Source organism: Galleria mellonella, unplaced genomic scaffold (assembly GCF_026898425.1).
Source record: "Galleria mellonella isolate WM207_F2 unplaced genomic scaffold, CSIRO_AGI_GalMel_v1 utg65, whole genome shotgun sequence".
In the NCBI taxonomy this organism is placed as follows: Eukaryota; Metazoa; Arthropoda; class Insecta; order Lepidoptera; family Pyralidae; genus Galleria; species Galleria mellonella.
Genome location: NW_026442138.1, coordinates 8,827,941 through 8,849,692, shown reverse-complemented (window position 1 = coordinate 8,849,692; position 21,752 = coordinate 8,827,941). Strand labels below are relative to the sequence as shown.

The window sequence follows — 21,752 nt, the reverse complement described above, 5'->3', positions numbered from 1 at the left end:
GTTTACCTATTATTATTTTAAATTGCTTATTACATTTGACGACACCATGTATGTAATCAATATATTAAAATATAACTAAGTGTATTATTGATATAAGAACGTATTATATGCAGATTAAGCAGCTACATTACAATATGTCCGTGTTTTTATACTCATATTATAGAACATGATTCATTTCGTTAATAGCAATTTCTTTTGTGTTAACTAACCGATGCGGTTATCAAAGTCTATTCGCAGCGATCTGGTATTGTTAACTTCCGAAGATGTGTATTTCTATTTACCATTTGTATTGCTTAGGTAATCAAAACAATTTTTTTCTCACGAAAAAGTGTGGATCATCCAGAAATTTTTGGCAACATCAAAGCACAAATTCATAATTGCAAAAATTGTTTCATACTGTCATAAGGAAAGAATTCTTCGATTCATTGGAATTTAAAGTTAAGAAATGCACCGAGTATCTGTGTGTTTTGGCTCAGTAGACAAATTGTTGGAATATTTAGTGACATATGACGTTCTGTCGTCGAGAATGTATTTGCGCGCGTGCGCGGTACAGTTGCCCGCCATCCTACAAAACCGGCCATCAGCGACCTAACTGACTCAGTCTGATATAAAACATTCTAGCTGTATGTTCGCTCATAGTTGATAGCACTCGTCGTATGACTCATACCCTTATCAATCTTATCATAGTGATTTGTAAAGCGGTTCCTGAATTTTGCGAACTTTTTCCCAGTGTTCTTTTATTGTTGATCCTTTTTAATAATTTTTGGGACGGTTGTTGTGAAAACTTGCCTTCATGTCTCAGTTGGTGCCATACTACCTGAACGGCGAGCAAGACGACAGTCTAATGTTCGCTACCATGTTCGAGTACCAAACAGATGAATATAACAAGCCAATGGTGAGTTTTTGTCACATAACTATTTATTAATAATTTTATAAGTAGTTGTTACACAAAAAGTTTTGTGTCGTAGTTTGCGCGTTCAAAGTTTGTAAATAACTTTCTCTATTTCGTTGCTTAGTTTCTCGATATTTCGTAAGAATTCATTTAAATTACGTTTACTTTTATTACTTTTTGGTGTCATTAGATAATTACTTTTTTTTTATAGAATTAATAGACATTGACCTATACATATGTTTCTCTTCGTTTATGAGCGAAATAGCAGTATGTTACATTATTATTACAGGAAATGCAATTGTTTTTAATATTATGTAAAATGTTCAAATTCGCATCTAAATACTAAATTGTAGAAATTTTAAATTTATTATATTAATGAATATTAATAATAATGTTTAAGTATCAAGTCCTAAAAGTGTGTACATAACCTGACGTAACGATACCTATTTGTATCATCAATACCTATCATAAAATTCTATAAATAAGTAATAACATATCTATTAAATAATTTAAAAAAAATTCTAAGTATAATTAAAAAATGACTACTGCTTTAAAGTGAAAATATAAACAATTTGTATTAATTATTTTAAATTTATTGTTAAGTTTGATAGATGGCGTTGTACGTTGTAAAATACTCTACAATCTGTTTGGCAATGGTATTAAAATACTTAGGTATGTGTGTAGCGATATGAATTAACTATGATAAATTACTGACAAGCGCATTGCTTTTAGGTCGTTATCACTGAAATAACAATAGTTGATATTAACGCGATCAAGTAAGTAAAATATAATAATTATTCTAAGGTTTTCTCGATGATTCTACCGGGTTACTAGCATGACAACGTTAATTTTTATCTCTTATAAACTATCCAGATTAAACGTGAAAGTTTAAAAGCTAATAAAACTTATATTTTTACTTTTATCGTAACATATTCAATTGTGTTTATCAACGTAATATATTTATTACTTGATACCCGTTGTTAATTTACTACAATTGTTACTTTTCTTGGGAATCTTCCTTGAAAACCTAAATTTGTTACGTCACTGATCGCGCTATAACATGCCGTCATACTATGACGTCATCGTCGCCCCTCTACCATATCGCCGCCGCTCGAGCGCTTGGAGTTCCACGAACTCACTAGTAAAATAGCAAATTACCTGTACAGCTGGTTTGTACTTGAACATTTAAGTATGTAATTAGTTTATATAGTTAAATGTGATCTTTAAACTTTAGTGTCAGAAATTGGAAATGATAAAAAACTTTTTTTACCAGATCTTTGGATATTCAACGTTAATGCCCTAATTATAATGCCTAGTTCAATTACGTCTAGTTGTATGGTTTAATTACTTACTGATTTTTTGGAGTACAAAATTTGCAGTTATATAGGCATAGCTAAGAGATATATAACCTACTTTATTACCAACAATGGGCTACCTGTTATTCTTCCTCAATTGTTTAATTGTCAACATCTAGTTCAAACCTGCATTTTCTGCGGTGACTGGTGTAGAAAAAAAATAATAGTATGGATTCATTATAAATGTATTCAATATTTTACCATGTAGATAAACAGAAAGATCTCGAAGTTTCTCGTTCAGATAGATTTCTTGTTAATTTACGTTATTTAACAAATGCGTTTACAAACACAGTAAACGAATTTGTTAGCAATATCTGAGAGAATTGTAGTACATAAAGCTTGCCTTAACCAGATCTTTTGTTTAGTTCTGGTGTAATAAGAAATTATTTTAGGTAGAACAGGACCGCACAATGAACAGACAACAATTGTTTGTATTATTAGCAACATAACTCATTGTACCATTGTAAGGTACTTCATTGATAAAATGTTTTATACACATTATTTAGCACACCACTACCCTGGGTTACTGAAAGGCTAAAGCATTGAAATTTATGTTATAGTCTGGGGGTTCAACACAAAACGCATTATTTTGGTCCCATTCTTATATGCGCATTTCTTCAATCTACATTATTTAAATGTTATCATTGATAGCACATTTTTTTATCATATGATCATGCGTCACGCAAGCGTGATTCCAGTTGTAAATTAGTTACATGTTTAAACTGCATGGACGTGCTTCCACTCACGAACTTAAAAAAATCAGGATAATATACAAAAATATATGTAAACAAGGTTATCAATATATAGACGTCAACAAGTAAACCACAGAGTTGTTTACTTTCAAAAACATTACTAATCCTATGCATGAATGAAATCCTTGGGTTAAACCAATAGGTATAGTGCTATTCAACAATGTTGGACATCATTATTTATATGGTCTTATACCTAATAATATACGGATAATTCGATATTGTAGTTTTTGTTCTTGTTATAGATACCTATTTATTGTATTGCATAGGTACTAGAACAACTGATCTTTAAGGATCTGATAAATGAGGCTGTCAATTGCGCAATAACACAACCGGATTTGTCGGTTGCCGTCGACGACGGCGGCGCACGCGCAACCTTTGCGAGGCGAAACATCAAGTCCGGCTGACTTGACCTACATCGCGCTTGTGAAATTTCTCCAGCGCTGCGCACTTCCAAGAACTATCTTCTGGGGAATCCCAATGCCTCGCTGCAAAATTGGTATTGATTTACCTGGTTCTTCTTTAAAATTAATTCACTAAAACTTCTTGTTGCTTTTGTCCAGATATATATTTTGTAACACGAAAGCAAGATTACATTCCGTAATAATATTACAAATATTGTAGTGTTCAATTTATAACTCTTGATGCCTTAACTGCTGAATCTTCATATTTAAGATGCACATGGACACAGGTTCCGTGAACACGGACGAAGTCGCGGGATTAAACTAGTTATTAAAATTACAGGTAGTGGTTATGATTGATTGATTAATAATAAATTAGTGTTATGTCATGTCATATGGAATGTCTCACTATCAATATCAACAATGTCATTCTCCATCTCAATTTTATAGAGACCTGTCTGAGTAATACCAATGATTGACCTCGTGAACTCGAGCAGATGGTTTCTATTGACCAACACCTATTTAATGACCTAGCTAATGTAGCCAATACAAGCCGGATGTGCACAATTTAGTCTAATTCGTACGGGAATTAGAAGAGACGTACTACTTTATGTAGTACTTTACAAAGAAAATGGTTGTGTTTTAAATGTTATCGTGGGTACTAGATTTGTTCTCAGCGTAATTCCAGCAAAACTGGTTCGACATATTATACCGTTTCTAAATGTGTTAGCTAATTTGAATAGCTCATTCTCAGAATAAAATTACTCATCGTCGCTCGTCGGAAGTAAACAATTTATAAGAACATATGACAAAAAATAGGTGTTTTTTTTTTACAGTCAATATGTAAAGTTAGATATATATTAAGAGAAATTATAATACAATTATAAATCATGGTTGAAATCCCAAGAATGTTAGTCGCTTCCGATATAAAACGTCGATGTAGGTAAAAATCGCAGCCGCAACACCTGTGGCTTTGTCATGACGTCATAAACAAGGCATGTGTTAGCGAACGTGGTGATTTTCGCGTCCACCGTCTTGTTTTAGTAGCAAATATAAGCAAAATGAAAATGCATCCACTTGAAAATGGTAGCTAGACCTGAGTAAGGGGAGCTTTATGTAGGTAGAGCTGCACAGTCGTAACTATAAAGACGAAAGTGACTAGTTTATTGTTTCTCTCGAAGATAATTTACCGACGTTATCCGCTGTGGGCCATTATCTAGTTCGGTACGTTTCCTTAACCTTTGTTGCTTTACAATATCTTTGTAAGAGTACCAACTTCCCTAAATTACCACACAGGTAAAATGTTTGTTTCTTATCTAAGCATATTTAGTATCCAAAAAGGTATTAACAACAATCTTTTTACTTCCAGATAGTAAGAACACAAAGTAAAGTTATTAAAGACCGTTTAAAAGTTATTTTTACCGGCAACCAATTTGTCTTTCGACGAATGCCACAAGCATTGATAAAAAAGGCAAAAAGTTAAACGTTCGATGTGACAGGTATGCTGTAGTATCTTTATTGTAGAAAACACATTGTTACCTGTCTGTCGGGGGCACTATTTCGAATGCACTGTTGTTACTTTGTCAAATTGTAACCACCCACGATGGATTAATTATCCCTGGTCGCTTTCACTGTACTTATAGTAACCTCTGTTTTATCTAAGTATACTATTATCTAAGTTATTAGTTACTATTTAGTTTACTATTATTGTATATTTGTATCTAGATGTAAAATGTTCTTGTGTTGTGTCATTTTACTTAAATTTAAGTAATGTTAGTAGTGGGTCAACTACTGATTTTATTAGATTATAAAACATTGATTTACAATTGAAATTATTAAATATTATACTATTAAGACTTCATAACATTACTCTCAATAATTTAAATTAATTAACTGTTTAATATACACAATATAATATTTTAGGTTAGAAAATGTACATATAATTATAATAACCACAATTTAACAATAAATGTATTTATAATAGACATGTACCTATATAATCAACAGGAAAAGAGCATTTACAAAGAAACATAACTCTCGTTATATTAACATAATGTTTAGTCTTTTAACAAATGAATGCATTCTATAAAATTGTGTTCTATATAAATTGAACTTCCTGTTTATTCTATAGAAGTAGACGTAAATGATAAAATTAAAAAGACAAAGGGTTTGTTGAAGTAGTGCAGAATTAATTGCTATTGTGATCTACAATGTTCATTTATAGATATCTAGTTTTGTTAATAAATACTCATTGCAGTAATAAATTAATGGTGTATCTGTCCTTTCAGAATTAAAACTATATCACTACTTAATGTAGCAAGACGAATCGCGATAGAATTTTAGCCACAGACCTATTTTAGCTATGGCTGCTCTATTGGTTCTCTACGCGCTTTTGTCTTCGTTAAAAATAAATGCACGCAATTCTTTTAAAATATTAGGATTCTTTACACGGTCTTTTTGTAATGATAAACACACTCAAAATTCTCCGAACTGTTACCAATAGCGTTTTGCCAATATTTGTCATAATTTCAAGTCGTTATGTTTTGTTTGTGTAACTGTCGGCTTTGCCCAACATTCTAAAATCTATTCGTCTGAACAACAATGCATTCATATAAAAATATAAAGCCATAAAATTTGAACATGGGAATACTTTGTTATTTAAACTACATAAGTGTTTCTTAGATTTAACGGGGTGTTTGAAACAGTCAATATAAACAATTGCATCGGCTTCTGGTGGGTTCAGGAATTCCGTTAAAGGTCTCGAATCCATATTGAATGAGTCATAGTAACCCCGAACCGAAAGATATTTCAACGGGCATTCTAAACATTCCATTCGTTTATCCAAACTGATCGACTACAGCTTGGTTATAGATCTCCTTGTATATTACTATTGTATAAATTAATGAATGTTTCATAAACATTATTTGTATCATATGAATTAAATATTCTTTGTTTTATAAAGTAATTATTATAATTATAATAAGAAGCAGATACATAACAACAGCTGCTTAGTCCTTGTACCAGTTATGGGCAAGAATCGTGCTTACAGCTCTAAAGATTACTGACATTTTCTATGTTTCCGCCTTGAGTGCCTTATTAAAGGATGTCATACTTGGAGTGCATTCGCACGTGCATTGTACCTACGAGTCTCATTGTTATTGTAATATTATAATCAAGACATTCGTGACCTACATAATCGTCTTCATTTGTTCATCGATATTTCTAGTATTTTTACGATTCAACAAAATCTTTACCATTATCATGCAGATATAGCTAATCGTATATTCTTGTAACATTTAATAGATTTAGTTAGTAAAAAAAATAATGAAATCATTAAATTCCTTTCGATTATACATGATATGTGGGACTTGACCGTTCAATCATAATCTTAAAGGGTTTGAAATGTTTATCATTCCATCAAACTTAGTAACAACACTAGTACAAATGTTGCTACGCGCACCACTCCCGCCCACAACAAAGTTTGATATACGACACAATAACTGCAATTCCCAATACCGCCCGACGCCATTATTTAATGAACCCTCGTCAGATGAAAAGGTCAAATTATTTAAAAAGATTAATCTTATAATTTATGTGGGTCTAACGCGCCTCGCCAGATTTCTCGGCTGACAGACCGGAGTTATATGACATTGATTTTATGTAGACAACACAAAAGAAATTTGAGATCATTTTTTACTCCACATCAACTACAATAACTGTAGGATCGTTCCTCAATTGTATTTTAAATATTTTGATGAATGCATTTTTTATTAATCCGAGTGCATGTATTTGGTAGTAAATCCTGTCTATAAAATAAATTGTCCAATCGTGAAGAATAATTTGTGCGGGCACGTCGCGCCGTCGAGCGAGAGTAATGCACTCGTAAATGTTTACTGCTGTGGCTGCGTTTTCAACAGCAATGTTTTTTAAATCATTTTTCGAGATCTCTCGCGCATTTGCAGCAGTTTTAACATTGAAGACTTTTATTGACGCACAATATTTTAGTTTTATGATGTTCCATTCATTTCATGTGAAAATTAAGCCAGTGTGATCTCGAATGATTGCTTTTGCATTTGCCAATTCGTTTTTGCATACGATATTTAATTAGCTTTACGTTGAACACTGTATACAGTTTTTATTAAAATGAGAAATTGATACTATTTTGCGACCAACAAGTATGTAATGAACCAAATTTTTTTAGGATCATATTTTCTAACCTCCATTGTTTGCAATACATAATTCACAAAATCGCAATATCAGTACGTTATGCGATTTTGTTAATTATGTATGTATGTATTTAAGAACAATGTCTTTATTATTTTATCAACTAAAATCATGTGACAGATTTAAATAGCTATGTCCGATAATATATTTAATATTTGGAAATTTTAAATAGCGGCAAACATTAAATATATATTAGTTATTCCGTAGCCAATGTATTTAGATAAGAGCTAATATAAATTTGAGTATTTAGAATAATAATAAAAATTAATGGTTCTCATATGACTTACTTACCGTAATTCTTTGAAACCGATTTTGTATTTAGTAACGCCTACACAATTCTTGATTGTAATACTCTTGTAAAAGGTCACACGTTATGATTCTGGATTTCCGTTTTAAGTCGTAGTTTGTTAAAGTTCAAAATCAAGACTTTTATGCAGTGTATAACATTTTCACAGTAGGTATGTCCATCGTCATTAAGCCGTAACATCGGCATTGTTTTGTGCTACGTATTTGCCATTACGTGTTTTTCGATCATTGAACTTGTAAAACCTATGGGAGGTGACACTATGTCATTGCCTCCTTGATCGATTGTCATGGTATGTTATTCTATTTTAGTATAGGTAAAATCAAAAACATGTATTTGATCTCTCAAGAAAAACAACACGAAGAATTTTTTTCAAAACAGAAATAGGGTTATAATTATCTCAAGTTATAACCTAATTTTATATTTGATTTGAAAAGGCTTTTGATTAATATTTGAAGTTAAGATTTTGATGATTGAATAGTGATACTTTAACCTCTAAAGTTAAAAGACAGGAAAGTTAATAATACATTAACTTTCCTGTCTTTCAGTCGCCAAATACATTAATATTTATTAACAATAGAAAATATTTGTAGATAATGATTTATTTCAAATTTGCTGCAATCTACAGTATTGTGATTTTCTAGAAATGGTGTGCATAATAGTTATTCTATTTCAATGCTTCTTAGGTGAGCATCGCTGCGAGTTATTCTTGCTCGGCATGCTTGTACTAATTGAATTATTCCGTTTATGTATCGAAACGAACGCGTTGCATATTGAATTTCTGTTCGTCTGACGCACCTCTACGCCCAATTAGGAGGACACTAAAAAGGCTGTACTTTTGTTCGCGCCTCATTGTTCTCTTCGGTATCTGGGCGGCCGCCATGGTTTCGCAACAGTGGCCCCTGTTCCCTCGTCTTTTTAAGGAGTCGAAAGTTGTACATTTTCCGCAATACGCGACTCGTTGTGCAGTTGTGAAATTTGCGTAGGTGCAATGCATAATGCGCGGGGGCCTGTCTGGTCGGCGCGACGAGGTCTTCGGTGGCGACGGTAACAACGGCGACGGTGGCATAGTTGGGTGCTGAGGGGCGGCCGGTGGTGTTTACGATGCACCGGTGCGGCGGCGCCGAGTGGGGCGTAGGCGTCGCCGGGGGGCGTCGCGCCAGGCTTATCAGACAGTGGCGGGGCCGGCGCGCGAGCCTCACTCCACGGTCTACCGCTGGCCGCGCGGCTCGTGTCGTACACGCTTGCTGACACCGGTTTTAGATAACAAAAACCTTTGTCCAGTCGAAGCAATAATATTTACAAAGTGCGTCCTCTGCGTCGTATAGTCGCTGAGGGGTTTTCCGACACCGACCGATATCTTGTAACCTATTGTTTTAGTAGTGCGCACGCGTGTTTCGATCTTGTGATTACAAGTTCTGACAAGTTTTTGACATTCTCTGGTTGTTTAATTTATTTTGCGCTGTGAATTAGTGTCCATAATTGGATTGCAGTTTGTGGAAATTGGTAAGTTTAGAAAATACTATCCGTCATGTAAATAAGGGTGGATTATAGTGCTTATTTTTTATAGTTTAGGTAACTCATTGCACCATACGTATCTGAAATTGTCAACATTGCATCATTACCTATTTATCTGAATTCCTATTTATTGGTAGCTGTTTATCAGTTCCTGTTTGTTAAGGTGAAATTTTGTAATGTTTATTATTGATTGAGGGATATCATCTCACGTGTTGGTGTCTCATCATGATGCGCATATGACGCCGCGACGCTGCGCGGGCGCACCGTGTCATCGTTCGCGGTCAGTTGAACGAACCCTCGGCCGACCGACGTCAACCTTGCCATAATCGCGATTATTTGCATCGGCATTGTACCCAGTGGACTGTAAGCGTGTCTCTAATTGTCTCACCATCAAGAAACACAAATCTTTAATTTACCCTTGTCCACTTACCTTCTCTCCTTTAAACCTCTTTTTGTCGCCATTACGGTCTAATATTGCTGATCAAGTTTGTAAATGAAATTAAGATTTCTTGAAATCATTAAATGTAACACAATTGTAACTGTCTTCTCAACAGAAAAATATTTTACTTAATTTCTCTAACATGGGTGTAGAAAAGAATTTGAAGTTAATAGTAAAATGATATATTTCGTATATATATTAACAAGTTTTGTTGAAATTATCATAGATACTTCTTAAATTACTAATTTACGAATAATTTTCAATACTAACGAATTGAAACGTTCGCTTAGATATCAGCAGATTATCTTATGGACAAGTCAATTATTCGTTTGTTAAATTTTTTGTATAATGAAGTTCTGTTGAAACAGACTTGGTATAAAGTGATTATCTTCTGCGTTGCTTTATGGGTGCGGTAACATACAGTTTTCACAATAATTTATTATACAAAGTATCTATGATAGTTATAATAAGAACTTACCATGGTACATGATAAGATATACTCGAGTATCGCTGTAAACAATAGCTGAATGTGGAATTCCGGATTGACCGACTGATAACATAAAACAGCTATGATAATAGATGGATTTAAAGGAATTTACAGAATTAAATATAGATCAAATCGTGTAGAAAACAATAGCTTTGTATAAGAAACTGAAGTCAAATGAATCCTAAATAAAGCTGCTACAGCTAAATAAGAATTGAATAAGAGAAATGCTGCACTTTTCGAAAATAATAAAATGTTAATGACGATAATCACTTCATTTATCTTACAACATTCTTGATTTGTTAACAAAAGATATAAAGACTTTCTATATAAATACATATATTTACACTTATTATTATACATAGATTAAGACCATTTCCAATTATTTATCTGTTTCTAACTTACTGGAGTATAAAAATTGCAAGTCTTTGAAAACAATAATTGCAATTTTGTATGCTATTTATTGTGTGTGTTTAATGTTTTCTCCTTAAAAGTTATATTATTAAAAAAGGTAATTTACATTTTGTTCTACTAGCTATTACTGTTGTTGTAGTACTACCATCCAATATAAATTGTTAGGTCTCGAGCTTCAAAATTACAGATAGTGTTTTAAAAAATATGAGTGGAAAATCCTGAATGATTTGCGCACTTTTTGGATATATTTGAAAACAGTATTTCTGAAGAGATACGGCATTGAAATCTTCATTAAATGAGTATATTCCTTCCAGAAAAGCTGGCAAAAGACACCAATTTCTCTGATGATACCTATGAGCGGCGGTGATTACTTTATATTTTGTTGCTAAATATTATTTGCAGCATTGTTCTACTTACATTTGACTTTTATTTGTATGTATTACGTTTATTTATACATAAATACTTTATACTTATATATAATTATTTTTTACCTACATAGAATTTACAAAAACATGTCTAATCAATTTTTGTTATATTCAAAACTTCATTCTCATATTACATTGCACGGTATATTATTCTCAACAATTTTATGAAAGTGAATAATTCAATATTATGTGGGCTTATTATTCCTCGCATGTCGTTAATGCGTCTCGTCTCTTGATGGTAATCATAAAAGCTGTACCAAATGCATTATAGCTGCGACGGTTAAGTTTACTTGTAATACCTAAGATTTTACAAGGAATGTTTAATATTATGTATAATGAACAACAGTGGACGAATAATGGCTGAATTGATGATGATGATAATGAACAACAATGATTATAAAAAATTATAGATCTATACAATCTATTTGCATTTTTGAATAGTATTCAATAGCGAGTTAGTATTTGTCAGCATTAGTTTTGAGTTCTATTTAGATAATTATTAAGTCAATTACTTGGATACAATGATGTAAAATCTAGAAAAGAAGACTCATTAAATGCTTGAATTCAAGTTGTTATAAAAGGTATCACATGTTTTAAATGATGTATGCAATTACATCTCACATATCTTCCACCAATTATGGAGAATTCTCTAGATACTATGTATTGCTGAATAAGAACAACATTAGTACATAATAATCACATTATAATGACACTATTCACGAACTCGTTCCTTTCTCGTATTGTTAACTGTAATTGCTTCTGTGTTGATATACACGTAGGTACCTAATTATATAAAAGCAGTCGAATATCTTGGAAATATAATGGGTGGTATTATTTATTGCCTGTATATAATGTTTATGACAAATTAATTAATGTTCCCATAACGACGCTTGTACATTGTGAAAATCCTTGGGTATATGCCAAAATGGCTTCAAGTAAATATTCTATTCCATACAGAGTCGTGCTAAACATTGACAGTTGCAATTTAAAATAATTAAGAGATTGTTCTAGACAGTATACTACTGATGTAGTAGAAGAAAATATCTTCCACTTAGTTATTTAATTAAAATGATTAATCTTAACTTATAACGTATAATATAGGAGAGTCTACAATACTACATGTATGTATGATTGAAGTTTTTTTGTTGAAGTGCAAGTGTCTTAACTTCGTTCCGTATTATGATCCAGGTCCATATTACGGACAAGAATTGAGGATTGCGAAAATAAAAATAATATTGAAAATATAAAAAATTAACGAAAATAAGATCTCGTCTAAAAAACTAATTTAAGAAGTTAAGACATTTCCTCAGGATCAGCAACGGATGCGTAATATATATAATATTATTACAGATGTTCACAGGTTACGGCAACTGCTTACTATCAGGTGGGACGTATGCTTGTTTGCCACCTCAATTGTATGAAAAAATTCAGTCTATAAGAAATACTTTACATGAGTCGAACCTAGAAAATAGAGTTGAATAATAGATACTACCATTTGGCATTTACCATTTACCATCTCAAAGAAATTTTTTATCTTTAGATAATTTTTTAAGGACTTGTTTTTGATATTTATAGTACATAGATGTATGGAAATTTGAAAATCTTATAACCCCTCTTTTGCAAAAAAGATAAAAAACCGAACTAATTTTAAATAGTAATAATTGAATACGAGAACTAAAGAATATCTATGGATAGATTTACTGATTGTAAGATACGTGTGGTGCCGCACGTATCAATATACTTTTTAATAATACAAGGAAAATATAGCACAAGTAATATAAAATACAATTTCTAACCTGTACAGTCCACAATGGAGCATTCTTTAGTAAAGATATTTCGAAATATTTCGCGATAAGTGCAAGTGTTTATACTGGATTTCGTGGAAAGGCAATAGATAAGTAAGCCCAGTGTAGGAAGACGATTCGGATGCCGCTATCTACCGTTGATAAGCGGGACGCTTATGTCCTGTTCACTTCGCAAATTTAGTACTGGAGACAATAATTGCTCGCCAAAATATAAAAATAGATGTTTGTTCATGTTTATTAGGCATAAATAGAAAAATTAAAAGTAAAATAAATATAGATTAATATCTATATTTATTTACATAAAAATGTATGAGCGATAATGTTAACGTGCAGCTTTTCCTCTATATTTACATATGAAATTTTGTAGATTCTTTATAATATGCAGACAACCATTAAAAATGTTTGTTTAATTGCTTTAAGGCTTGAGAACCATATTATAAATTTAAACGCAGCAGAATCTTCTACATTTAGGTATATCTACGTACATTTTTTTTTTAAGAAAATTCGCACATTGAGTTAAACTTCAAAATCTACAAACTTGAAAATTTATACTAATCTTTCTCATGCTACGTAGAGTTATTTGAAAACAATAACAAAAGTATTTTTCTAAATTCCCACGGGAACACAAAACAATGTGTTTCGTCCGCGTTTGCTCAACTCATCAGTTCAGCCGTTGTTTTGAGTGAAATTAAAAAATGAATAATCTATTTATGTAAATAGTTATAAACAGATTTACTGAAACTTGGTCAGCCAGATATTATAGCAGATTCATTTAAACGACAGAAAAAAAAATTATAACTTGGATATAAAAATACTAATCAGTGTACTTATTCATTTTAAATGAACATTAAAGTCAGGTCTATCATACTATGAATAGACACTTCAAATTATGCTAATTTCGAAAGTGGCACTAGCTTCACTTTTAAACCTACATGCAGTCTAGATTGCTGCACGCATGACTAGGTCATGTATCTATAAACGTATCGACTTGTGTATTGTAAATGATTTGTTAATATTTTATCAGACTATTAGTGCCGGCTAATTGCAAGCAGCTGTTATGAAGCTAATTAGTTAGGTACTAATAAAACATTTGGTTAATTTGATTTCAATAATATAATACGATTCAGTATAATATATAAGCATAGTTGAAACAAAGATTTTGAAGGATACTTAGAAAGGAGGTCCTCCTCCTTTCTAAGTATCAATTCAAGAGGTTGTTAAATTGGCTTCAGTCTCCAAATCAAGTAAAAATAATGTTTTCAAAATCAGACATCTGTATGAGATTGAAAGTATTTGAATTACATTAAAATTATTTTAATACATTATTTTTTTTAGCTTTGATATAAATATATTATGGTTTAGATATGATTAGGATAAATATATTAAAAAGTTTTTGCTAATTATTTTAATTATGAAATAGTATATTTAAATTAATAATAAACGATGGAATTCTCCGTCTTAAATTTTTGTCTTGATGTTGTTCGTAGGTATATTTTGCATGCACGATAACATATAAACACTCAATTTTATTTTTAACTTGCGAAGTTACTGGTTGGTTTTTCCTTAAGTACAAATTTACATGGCCGTCAACGCAGATGGGCGTTGCTTATCTGGTGCTAGGCGGTGCCAGGGTCGCTGGAAGGCCTTCCGCACCCAAGTGATAAAGCGAACTTTCCACTGCGCTCGCGCAGTAGTATTCGAACAATGCTGTAAACCCCATACATATTGTTAAAATTATTTATATAAAACCATAGATAAATATATACAATAAAACCACAATTATCTTTAACAGGAAAGTATTTGAGAGCAATCCAGTTTGTTAATACAAAACATTCATGCATGCTGAAGAATTGACCAGGGTCCATCATGCTTCAGTATACTGAATTGCACACAGGTTAAAACAGATTTTCAACTGTTATGCTTGAGTGGTTTCTGGTCCGGTCGTATGGAATAAATTCAGTGACTTTAGTCCATACGATTATTTGTCCTATCATGTGCTAGAATAAGATCAGTAATCATGATTTATAAGGTAATGATCTACAATTTACAAGGCCGAATTAATCCTAACTATTATTCTTGTACGTTTTACGTCGATGAATATGCACAAACAAATAATTATAACTATGACTCTAACAGTCGAACATATAACCTCCTCATTGAAGTCGGCTACTTATTACTTATAGTAGTTTTTATTCATAAACAATGCCTGCTATTAAAGTCATAATTTACTTTCTAAAGTTCCTTCGATTCAACATTAGTTGAGTAAAATTCTAAAAACGAAATAATTTAATTTGTACTACAAATTAATATTTCATTCGTTGTGTACGTGAAAATTTGTTCGTTTACAAAATACTGTTTATCTGTCACTTATAAATTAATTTAATATATCTACTAACCAAATGTTCTATGGTAGAACTACGTACAGCTTTTTATATTATTTCCTTGCCTTCACCTTTTGTGCACTTTAATATAGCAGATAATAAAATATTTGTTCCCACTAAGGATGGTTGTAGTGTTCTTCAACAGAAATTAGCATAAGTGCCGCCAAACACAGCGGTTGAACAATGGCTTTGTCTGTCTATTCGTCTACACGTCGCCGGTAACTGTTTTGCTTATATTTATATACTTTACTACGCAATTTTAAAATGCACACAAAGTCCTTATACGCTGAAGCGATTATGCGCGCATTTATTTTCATCATTATAAAAAATTGTAGTGTAGTTAAGAGTTTATTCTTGCAACATTTGTATTATGTGTGAAAATTCTTTATCACAAATATAAGTAATTCTCAATAATGAAATAAGTATATTATTTATAACCACATGAAACAAAACATTCTATAAAAATCATATTAATCAATCACAGAGATTTCGATGTTTAAAAAAAGTAGGTATTCACTGACTTCAAAGAGAATTCCGAAACAGAATAGATGCCAAATTGTTTATGGTAGATTTATGTTTACATTGTTCAGTGCACTACAAAGCCACTTTTAAATGATCGGAAATATTTAATTGTTATTTGACACATAAGGCTGACGTCTTATGGTACTTATTTTTGAGTGTTAAAATAAGATTTTATATTTATTATGGCTTTACTCAGTATTAAGTTTGGGCTGTAGGGAACGTAACCACAGACATTCCGTAAATGGATATAATAATTAGGTTTAAATGATTTAGTATCCTAGAATCCAATAGAGAGAGATATTTGTGTCCTTCAAGGTTCATATAATATTTAAAACAATCGAAGATTACCGAGCACGGGCGATTAGCTTCGAATGTACTTCTCAGTATTATGTGGGCGACGCAATTAAAAATTAAATAAAATATAAAACGTGTGGGCGATCAACTAACGATATTTAAACCAATTGAAGATACTTCTCGTGTTAATGGTAGTCGGGGAAAAGAGGACATTTTTTCCTGTTGAAAACGGTACTTATGTAATATAAATTAAATAACAATTTCGATGTACCACTTTCTTCGGGTATTGTATGTTTACGTTTTTTGTTTATTCTTCTTTTTATAACTATTTGTGTATCATAAAATTAATAATTTCACCTCGTAATATTAATAATTTCCAATTGGATTATATTTATGTAATGATTGATTAGTATGATACTTCAAGCAATTTTAAAACATTTAGCTTATTTAAAATCAAAACATTAGGTTTTATCGTTCTTAAATGCATATTTATTATTCGCGACACTATATACGCTATTGTAATTGTAAATTTTGCACGAGAGTGTACGTAATCTGACTACATTGAAAATGTTAATGACTTTATGGTTAGCTATACCATTCGCATTACCATTTGATGTGTTAGTGTTATACCTCTTTGTTCTACCGCGCTCGCGCAGCTGTTGTTCCTTATCGTTACAAGAACAATAATATACAATCTGTATAGGTACATAATTATTTGAAAACACTTCTTGGTACAGATAAGCTTGGCACTTGTATAATACTCAATCAGCTTTGTTTATATAATAAAATAAACGTTAGGCCATTTACAAGTATTTTAATTAAAATCTTAGGTTACTATAATCGAATCAAATTTTCCGAGAAAACCGCAAGGTGAACACCGAACACGCTGTGTCTCACCTCGAAACTTGAAGCATTGTACTAAAATATTGTTACTGTATGTATTTATAAAAAAGTTCACGATCCTAAAAAACGTTATTGTAAAGTGTTCCAGTTACAAAAAATCTGTATGATCATTGCTTTTTTTTTCGGCGAAGTCTGCGGCTTGGCATCGGCTCCACGCGGAATGCCTGACATTTCCGGACGATTTCCGGTACTCTGCACGCCTTAGTGCGTCGTCGCTGTTTAGATAACATTATCTAGACTAAGTTTTATAGATAATTTAATTTTACATGTTACTTAAAGCATATTATATTAGATTAGTTAATTGAAATATTCTGAGTATTTGGATTCTCCGGTTTTTCTAATTTTTTTAATATATTTCTATTTCTTCTCTTTGTGTTTTAAATTATCGTTTTACACGTCCTGAAAATACGTTTCAGATTCGGGTTAACGTCAACAAGATTGTAACTATTTCATTGTGATAGTTTTCATAGGCAATTTTTTCTTCAATGTCGCACGCTCGCTGATTCATAGTTTGTATGAATCACACGACGTAATCGAGTTTTTGAATCGAGCCGACGACGAATGTAAATACGCGATCGTAGTGACCCGCGATAGAGAGCGGCCGGTGAGTCACGCGGGTTTTCCGAGAAACGCGGAATGGAGCAGTTTTCATGAAAATGAAGGTTGGCTCGGGTGAAACGGCCACGCTAATGATCGTTCTTTTGTGTCGATGGGCAGTAATTTTCTTTTTCATCGAGTGAACTTTTTGATGTGCAGGAAATTATTTGAATTTCGCGTGCAGGTTCGTAACCTCTCGACCTTAGTCTGACGACAGCCCACAGCGGTGAGCATAGGGGGTGTTTTATGAAAAGCGATAGTGCACAAAATTCTAACTTGTGCAATAAATTGCTTACAGATTTATGAATCTACTTTCACTGCTAGTTCAGCAAGGTTTAATTTACCAAAGCTAGACTTAATGCAGCAATGGTCGGTGCATCCATGTTAGCATCGTTCAATGTGAACGTAGTGAAAGGATTATGGCGCGGTGCCAGCCACCGATTTGTTTTATTCGCGCAGTGGCGGTCAATGTCGCGACAGTTCGCCGGCGTTCGGCGCCATGCAACGCTGACATGTGGTTCTTTGTGCTGTTATACCTACCACCATTATAATAATACTTGTTAGATGAAATTTACTGCAATTTGGAAAATTATAAATGTCCAAAATTGAAGAATTATTATTGTTATATTGTTGACAATAGAGTCATTATAGAAACCTTAGATTATATAGATAGTGTCTCCATAGAAATGCTTTGAGAAAAACGGGTCAACTTTTTCATACAATTTTGCGTGATAAGTAGTTATGAGTGATTCCTTTATAACTTCTATATTTATTTTGTCTTATAAATTCTGCATCTTTTTAATACGTAAACACTCATTTTATTTATTAAATAATTTGTCAAGATACATTTTGTGCGTAAATATATATAATACTGATAAAACAAAAAACAAGTCAGTTAATTTGACAATTAGCTTATTAGCTCTTTATGGGGAAGGCTCGTGTTTAGCAGTGAACAATTAACCGTTGGAATAATAATAATAATCGTTTGTAATAATATACACAAGACTTGGCCTTTATCTATATTCTATTATTATTATTTTTTTCTAATCAGAAAATATAATTTAGAATTAAAAAGAAAGTACTTTTTCAAAATCAAATAACAGACAAGCATATACTGATGCAAAACAAACATATCTTTATACCATTTAAAATCAGTTCAAGGAATTCTTACTGGACGACCCGAGCGAGCGCTATTAGTGTGAGCAATTAGCGCTGCGTTAATGATCTCCCATGCAGTCGACTAGATACAAACGTCGACTGTCAGGTCCGACTCCATACAAGATGACCACATTTCAGTTTGGTAGTATAATAGTACGAGTGTTTTATGACGCCTTGTATTTAAAATGGTGAAATAAGTTCTGTATCGCCGTGGTATTGAGATCAATTTCAAAGTTACTTTGTCGAAGGCTGATGGGTAAGGCATTGGAAGAATTTTACGCTACTCCTACATATTGCATTCTATACTAAGTAGTATGTTATATACCTACTGTGAACAGAATACATTATTTAACAATGTTTATCGCTATACTAATGAGATTCCTTTGTGGCAGTTTCCCTTCTATAATATGCACTATTTTCATGTTTATTTTATGAAATTGTTACAGAAATAATATAGGAATTAGTTTTTGTCCTTAATTTCGAATGAAATTGGAAAAAAATTTAAAAATTTTGGTACTTACGCTTCGTAAATTTTATAAACGTATTTGTATAGACAGAATTTTTTTTCCAGTTCTATAATAATATGGTGAGGATTTAGTTCAATATCTCATTGTTTTTCTCTCTTTTGTTTCCTTGTCGCATATCTAATATGTAAGTGGTAGATGAGTTGCGTGTATATGGACGTGAGGTATATGGACGACAAGACCTATTAATCAAGATTTTCCTTTTGAGTACTTGAGCTTAAAGACTCCTAATCTTTGAATCTTTGGACACTTTTGGTACATTAGCTACTAGTAGTAGATCTTATTTTCATTCCCAGTATTACAACAAGTATATATTGTCCAACTGTGACGTGGTAATATTTTTCTTATTTCTAGAATTTGCAAGGACTGATAATAAATGCGTTTCTTTCTTCACCTGTCGTGCGTACATCACGCGCGGTGCACGTGCGCGCGCGCCATTTAGTACGCAACACCGCGCGCGTCGCTCTACACTATTGTCCAAAATTACGTGCTCTATCTATGTGTATGCGATATCCAGTATATTAGATAGGAAAGAAAAACAACACATAAATGTTGTTGTTGTATCCTGTTATCAGTAACTTGGAGTAAGTATGTATATCTTCTTGTGATGAGACAGCTTTCCGAATGAGCGGTAGATTAAAAAAAATGTAATGACTATTCAAAAGTGCTTCAATGTAAGTTTATTTGAATAAATGATTTTCTATTCTATTCTATTCTATTCTATTCTATTCTATTCTATGCCAGTTCGTGTACCCCAAAGAAATTATGTGGTGTCGTGACCAGTTCTGTTTTGGTATTTGAAAAAAATATTTCGCGTTTACTTAGATGGAATGGCACGTTAAAGAAGCAATGTAGAAAAAAAGATTCTAGATTGTGTACTTTTTTATTTGCGTTGATAGTATCAGTAAGTACATTAAATTTAACAATAATGTGTTGTATGTAAGTCATATATTGGAGGACTTATATTGTTTATAATAAACATATTCGCAAGTCATCATTGCTTTATGGCAATTATTATTTTAATAATTTGTTTTCCTATGTAAAGCCATTTTTTTTAAATCGTTTATTTGTATGACCTTTAAGTAAATTTTGATCAAAATCATATAGAAAATCTTAATAGTATCTAATATAGGATACTGTAATGAATAAAATATTGCATCCCGTTATCGAGAAATGGTCCCGGAATGTTCGCAGTTCCTGATACTGCTCTAAATTAAGCGGTGACGATGATATTCGCGAAACGAAACGACACGCGACGTTACAGCGAAACGTTGACGACTATATTATTTCTTAATGTCGAAACTAAGGAAAACGCACCTGTAAATTGTATGCCCTGTATATTATACACTTTTTTACAACTTTTAGATTATTTCCATTCGACCTAAAACATTTCTTGACTTTTGTATCCACCAATTTGGTTTTACATAAATTTTATCGAGACTTATTGAAAAATGCCGACGCTTTAGCAATTTGTCACATTTTAATGGCATATGACTTTATTAGTTCTAAAAAATATTATTTTTTTTAATAACTATATCATTATGTTATTGTATGTCCGGATTCGATTTAGAATATTCTCGGATCTTTGTTTGTATGTAATTACGTGCCTGATTGCGCTATGTTTTCCATCTTGTTTTCATTTAGTAAATATTTATTATATTATATTGAGCACTTTGGACTTTGACACATTAAAATCTAAGTTATCAATATTCAGCTGTCACTATTTTATTAAACTTTGATCGTCAACCATAATTACATGGTTTTATGCATTATATAAAATATATAGTACTACCTCTATCATACTAATTTTATTTACTTATACAAGGCATAGGTAGTTAGGTTAGTTATTATCAAGTATCTTCAGTAGTGTTTGATATCATCATGATGAAACTTAGTAATTGGAAGCAGTAGCAGATTTATTTATTCATAGACCTCATCTTTATTATTGGTATTTTTCGTTTGTATAAGAATTAGGTGTAAGTTTTATTTATGGCTCCGTGTGCCGCTGCTAATGAGTTATTAGTGTAACTAAATGAGCCACTGTAATCTCTTGACAACAATGTGGCTATTGCTTGCAATGGACTGCAAGTCTTCCTTACCACAGATAATATAATACATTACCAACAATCCTCTCTTCCCTCGGCAATCTCAGATTAGCTTGTTTTCAATTCCCTGTAAAACAAGAAACCTCATAATATTATGATTTCGAATATAGAGTTGCAATGGTTCGAATAAAGTTTGAGAAAACTGTTTACGGCTCGCTCGACGAGTTTGTATTATCAGATGTTGTTCCCGGAAAGTCGCTGAACGATACTGGGCTAAATTAAGTGGTGATGTTATGTGACATTCACAAATGTGGCAGT

The 21,752-nt window shown here is 32.2% G+C and overlaps 1 protein-coding gene and 1 long non-coding RNA gene across 3 annotated transcripts in view; both read left to right on the top strand.

Annotated features, from left to right (window-relative positions):
• LOC113519620 (transcription factor kayak) overlaps positions 1-21,752 on the top strand; it is a 43,037-nt gene that overhangs the window by 8,456 nt on the left and 12,829 nt on the right. Inside the window, exon 1 of one of the 2 annotated variants that reach the window (XM_026904748.3) lies at positions 597-895. The exons of the other annotated variant lie outside the window; for it this stretch is intronic. Within the exon in view, the coding sequence (XP_026760549.1) occupies positions 794-895 (102 nt within the window). The 5' untranslated portion in view covers positions 597-793. Of the gene's footprint in view, positions 1-596; positions 896-21,752 lie in introns of those variants that run through there. 2 annotated transcript variants of the gene reach the window in all.
• LOC128201970 (uncharacterized) lies at positions 903-5,661 on the top strand. Its single transcript, XR_008253534.1, has 2 exons — positions 903-3,495; positions 4,767-5,661. It is a non-coding gene; the product is annotated as an uncharacterized LOC128201970 (long non-coding RNA).